At 39.4% G+C, this 6,091-nt stretch overlaps 1 protein-coding gene across 3 annotated transcripts in view; it reads left to right on the forward strand.

Moving 5' to 3' along the window:
- Positions 1 to 4,409, forward strand: part of Kif16b (kinesin family member 16B) — a 269,825-nt gene extending 265,416 nt beyond the window's left edge. For all 3 annotated transcript variants that reach the window (XM_048348767.1, XM_048348768.1, XM_048348769.1), the window contains one exon: positions 3,110 to 4,409. In XM_048348767.1, the coding sequence (XP_048204724.1) occupies positions 3,110 to 3,268 (159 nt within the window). In that variant the 3' untranslated portion in view covers positions 3,269 to 4,409. The remainder of the gene's footprint in view (positions 1 to 3,109) is intronic.
- Positions 4,410 to 6,091: the final 1,682 nt, after the last annotated feature.

Below are 6,091 nucleotides of genomic sequence, written 5' to 3' on the forward strand. Positions count from 1 at the left end.
TGACAGGAGAACTTTTCATTTCTCTCTTCAGCCACAGATGCATTGGCAAATATTGTGAGTATAAACAACAAAAATCACTAATGTAAATGTATGTGAAGTATCTTACATGTAATTGCAGCATATTTTAGATAGACAGAGGAGTGAAAATCTAGTTCATTAGCGGATCTTAGGCTGTACCTCAAGCTGTAAGGTAGAGCCTCATCCCTGGAAAGAGAGTGATAAACTTGTGTCACCAAACACCAGTGATGTATGAAAGCAGATTTCATTATTGAAGCAGAGCTCAGGCAGAATAATGGAATTATCAATGTGTCTTTCTCATAAACTTGATGAGTTGATGGTATTCACTTATAGACATGCCTATGGGGTAGTAATGAGCAACCACAACTATATGCTCAGTATGGCTGCATCTCACAGACATGGTGTCAAACCGCGGAAGCCAGATGCAAACATGTATGCCCTATATGAGTCCATTAACCTGAAATTCCAAAATGCAAGCTAGAAGCATGTGTGGCTACAAGTCTGGGTAGCAATTTCTCTCTCCAGAAGGATTATACATGGAGAGAGGGTATAAGGAAGGCTGCCTGGGTGCTGGAGGTCTTATACTATCTGTGCCTAGATGCTGATCACATGGTATGTTCATTTTGTGAAAATGCACTAGGCTGTATATTTTATAATGTAGACCGTTTCCTATGTGTACATCTCAACTCAAAATTAACTCATCAAAATCCACTGTCCTATCTCATCACCCTTTCTAAGTTTGGCAATGGGCCTGGGGTGATCTGGGACCTCAAGAACCTTCTGAAATTTTAGTTCTGTCTTCTTCTATCTCTAGGCCGTTCCTGTGCCTTGATTTTGGCATTTCTCTGGACATAGCCAACAAAAGACATGCCTCATCTTTCAGACCTGGGATTATTTTGAAGTTGCTGAAAGAACAGTTCCTAATGAAGTACTTTCTGTATACCCCACAAACAGTCTATATGAAGGAAGCCAAGCTACTCGGTACTCCTGCTGCATAGAAACTGATTTTGCAGAGACCAAACAATGTCTTGTCTCTGTAATGTTTAAAAGTAGCCAGATCAAATCTTTCTGTCTGAAGTTTCCATCAAGCCATGAGTTTATTTAAAAGAAAAGAAAAAGAAAGCATGACCTGAAGTTGATTTAGTGGCAATATTCTATCATGAAAGTATCTGCAATACTTCATTTTCTTTTATTTATATTTCTAACTTTTACTTCTCATTATACCCTTCAGGCTTTATTGGCCCTTTAAAAGGACCCTACTTTGTGAACTAATTATGACAAATGTTGATTCAACATCTGTTCCCAGATTTAAATTGCCTGCTAGTCTGTCAGAGTTCATCTGGAAGGAAAGTTTGTTATAAGCAATAGTCTGCATGTTAATTTAGCCTGTGGGTACGTGAGGCTGGAGTTACCGAGACACTGCTGTACAGCAAGAGTCCCTATCCTTGCATTGAACTGTGGACAAGTCATAGTTCCTTGTGCAAATGGGCAAACTCCTTGCCTTACACATTTGAAATCATTTCACTCTTGATCTACCAAAAACAATTATGTGTGCATCTCATGCTTTGACTGCTCAGGTGTGGTGTGCAAGATTTGCTGGTAACCAGCTTTGATGGGATTTAGGTCCCTCTAGAGTTGATATTCTCAGGAAGAGCCCCTTCCCCTAGCAAAGTTAAGTCAGGATAACTCTTGGTCCTCAAGGTTGTCAAGCATATTGTAGATTGTTAATAGAATCTTTGAGCTCCATCCACCAGATGTTTCTACCCTCAACATACACTGCCACCCAAACAAGTGTCTCCAGATATTGCCTAATGGTCCCAGGTGACAGAATCACCTCTTGCTAGGTACTGCTCCAGAATTATGCCACATTTCTTAGTCATTTATTTTGTTACAGTACAGAATCATATTATGTTTATTTCTAGGTTGGTACCAGGATTGTTTATATTGATTGAATGAACTGGTCAGTAAAATAGTCCAACCCTCTCCCTCTATCCTGTTTTCTATTATAAATTAAATGTCCCTGTTTTATATTATATGAACTCTTTGTGCATTACCTTCTTCAAGCTGTAGGTCCCTCTAGAGCCTGCATCTCATTTTATCCAACGTCTCTGAGCCTGGTCTGAGGCATGCCTTTGCCTCCCTAGTGCCAGCAAAGGTGAATATGGGTGTGGCAAGCACTTGCAGCAGAAAAGGAGAGAGAAAGGCACTCATAGCAGGTCATCTAGTTAGAATTTCTTTTTGTGGATGATTGTAGAATTTACAAAACCATCTGCAAATATCAGTACTTGGATCTGTTCCTCCTGTATCCTCATTTCCTTTCCCTCTCTTGTACAAGAAGGAATCAAAAACAGTTACAAAAAAATCAGAACAGTTACTGAGAGCACAGTTTATAAGAGCCTTACTGTCATGTTTCACATTGAGCAGATGCCCATCTTCGTCCCCCATCCTTTCATCATTTTTCTACGTAATGAGTAATTGAGAGGAGACAAGGTTGTAAGCACAAAACTAACTTGTGTCACAAAATCACTACCAAGGGGCTGGGGATATGGCCTAGTGGCAAGAGTGCTTGCCTTGAATACATGAAGCCCTGGGTTCAATTCCCCAGCACCGCATATACAGAAAATGACCAGAAGTGGTGCTGTGGCTCAAGTGGCAGAGTGCTAGCCTTGAGGAAAAAGAAGCCAGGGGCAGTGCTCAGGCCCTGAGTCCAAGGCCCAGGACTGGCAAAAATAAAAATAAAAATAAAAAAATTACTACCAAATAGATCACTTGTGCCTAGACCATTGACATTCCTTTAAGCATTGGCTGCAGTTATACCTGAGGGAAAATTACTGCAAATCAGAGCCCTGGAATCAAAGAAATTTCTCCTATGGGCATATGTGGATATTGTGACTGTGTGTGTTCTGCTTGGTCTGACTGGTAAGCTAAGGTGATTGAGAATCTTCCTTAGGTATAGACTACCTCAGCATTCACTGAGGAAATAAATGTGTGTATCCAAGTGAATGGGAAGGTGTTTCTGGGTGATTCTTCTCTCCTGGACTCCTCTCAGCAGTATCTTGACCCATGGTCTTTACTCTTGTCTCTTTCTCAGAAATACCTCAGGGACTTTTTCACCGTGATGCTCCAGTCTGCCACCTCTCCCCTCCACATCAACAAAGTGGGGCTGACCCTATCAAAACACACCATTTGTGAATTCTCCCCGTTCTTCAAGAAAGGAGTCTTTGACTACAGCAGCCACGGCACAGGGTAGAGCTGGGCTCACAGAGGAACCACCGACACAGTGCCTTCATTGAAGCGCCTCAGGTGCAGGACTGCCTCCACGCCATGATCCCGGCCTACCCTTCCTGCTGGCAGCCAGCCTGGACCACCTCATGGGTCATACCTAGTGCCTGAGCTTGGGTTATGGATTCATTGCCTGCGATGGTGTCCCTGACAGGCAGCTGTACTGTTTCACTACAGTTGTATGTGGCCTTTCCCCATAATGCTTCCTGCTCACTGAGCAGTGAATCTGTCCCTTGTGGCAAGATGCATATGGCTTACTCATCTTGGAATCCCAGAGTCAAATCAACTTAGGACCTCCTAGAGCGAGTGACCTTCTAGATCACCCCTAAGTAGTTGTCATTTGTTTTCCTCTTCCACCAAAGTATATTCTTGGATTTGGTTTTTGTTTTGTGTTTTTTAAAATATCCCTCTTTGAGGCTAGCTATATCCCAACAAAAACATTTTAAATTATTTCATTGTTTTTTTTTCCTCATTTGGATCAGAACTTTTATATAATACCTGAACAGTGATGTTTACACAGAATTTCATATTCTGCAAAAGGGATTTTTTAAATCCAATCATGACTAGTCTTCCATGCCTGACAAATTGGATGTAAGCAACATCACTTAACACTTTCCATAAATCCATACACATAGGACATTGTTTAACCATGAATATTTGAGGACCTTTACACAAATCCAATGGCTACTGTGCATTCTTGATCTTTTTGTTTTGTTTTTGCTAAGCACAAATCAAGCCCGAAGCTTGATGCATATTTTTAACCATTATTTTGTTCACATTTTTGTTACAGAATTTTCTAGATCTCTAGCTGAAAAAAACTAGAATTTGTAGTAGTTTATTAATAACCCCTAAATTACTCAGGATGTATTGTAGCATTGCACATCTATGTACAGTGAAACTGCTTTGTTTAACTAAACAGAAAAATATGACTAGAAAACAGGTGTATTGAAATGTAAATAATTTGACCTACAGGTTTATATGTGTACACACTCCTGTACAATAGTTGTATTGAACTATATATAATTATCCACACCAAATATACTAAAGCTATTTATGTTTTCAAACTTTAAATTGAGCTGCTATCAATATTAAATGAAGTGATGGATTCTACTCAGTAGTTTGTTTTAAATTTGTAATATGATCATTCCTATTTGTTTGCTTAAAAATTGATATAATGTGCTATGGGAACATGATGTATAGTTTAGTATTTGTATCATTGAAGATGCGGTTATAATAATGATTGAAGTCACGAATGAATAACTAATAGGACACGTTTGCACTTAGTCTTCTAGAATAGGCCTCAACAACAGAGCTCTCCTACCTCAAGAATCTTTAAAGACGCAATTATCCCAGTAAGGAAGAAACTACTATTGCACTAATTAAATATCATAGTTTAGCATGAAAAAAAATAAGACCTTTTGCTAATTGCTATAGAAAGGCTTGTTTGTATCTGCAGTCACAATCACATGCATAAGTTCGGATCAATTACTACCAAAAATTGAAAACCAAAGATTAAAAGAGATAATAATTAACCAGAGGTCATTTATTCAAGACAAATCCAAGTCTTTAGTGTCCCTCATTTGCTGAGTAAGTGGCTTTCTTCAACTGACCAGATAATCTGTCTCCTGCCCTTTTGTGCCTAATTTGGAAGCTGGGCTCAGAGCAAGCATTTTTATTAAAATAACACAAGATCCTTGGAAAGATTAAATAGTCTCGCTTATAAAAGGTACAGCAATCACAAGATCCTTCCCTTCCAATCCACACCATAACTAATTATGGTTGTATTTGGAGCACCACTGCTGGCTAGAGATGACTAAGGCATAAATGAATCATTTCCTCTCTGTAGGCCTCAGTCTCCTCATTTGAAAACATAGCTCTTGTACTTAATGACTGTAGGTTCCATTCTTACATGGGACATCAGAAGAGTAAAGGATTCCTTGTAGTTCTTTGTGTGTGCATGTCAGTCCATGCTTACACTCTGAGGTAGAAACAGCTGAATCTGAATAAATCATGAGGGCAAGATGAAAAGCAAATGAGAAGCCACATCTAAACAACAGTGGATTCCCCTTTGGGGAAGTGGGGGAAGAAAAGAGCAAGGATGACAAAATTGAGAATTCTATCAACAAAGGTAGGACAGAACAGGACAAAATTGAGACTTCACCAATTTGGACTAATTAAAAGGAGTAGAAGAAAAGGAGCCAGTCTGTGTAATGTACTGTACTTTCACGTACAATAATAATTTTTTTTTAAAAGGAGAAATTCCAAGCTGGGCCCTGTGGCAATTCAGATTGACAAGCTTCCCACTTACAGTTCTGTAGTCTGTTGAACAAATCTAAGGAATTTGAACATAATTCTTCTTTTTAAAGTAGTTTTAACACTCCCTCCTAGGTCTTGCTTACTAAATAAATATGTGCACCACTCTTTTTTTTAATTAAACTTTTTTCTTTATTGTCAGAATGTGGTACAGAGGGGTTACAGATTCATATGTAAGGCAGTGAGTACATTTCTTGTTCAAGTTGTTACCTCCTCCCTCATTTCCTCCCTCCCCCCTCCCGCTTGCTACCTCCCCCCAAGTTGTACAGTTGATTTACACCAAATGGTTTTGTAGGTATTGCTTTTAGAATGGCTTGCCTTTTTGTCCTTTGTCTCTCAATTTTGGTTTTCCCTTTCCCTTCCCCAGTACTGTCTAGCACCCGTATAAACAGTATCCAGGGTATTCAGATGAGATATAGTGGTAGTGGGGGTACAACCACAGGAAGGGAATACAAGAGAAACAAAACCGAACAAAACA

This window comes from Perognathus longimembris, chromosome 6 (genome assembly GCF_023159225.1).
Source record: "Perognathus longimembris pacificus isolate PPM17 chromosome 6, ASM2315922v1, whole genome shotgun sequence".
NCBI classification, from domain to species: Eukaryota; Metazoa; Chordata; class Mammalia; order Rodentia; family Heteromyidae; genus Perognathus; species Perognathus longimembris.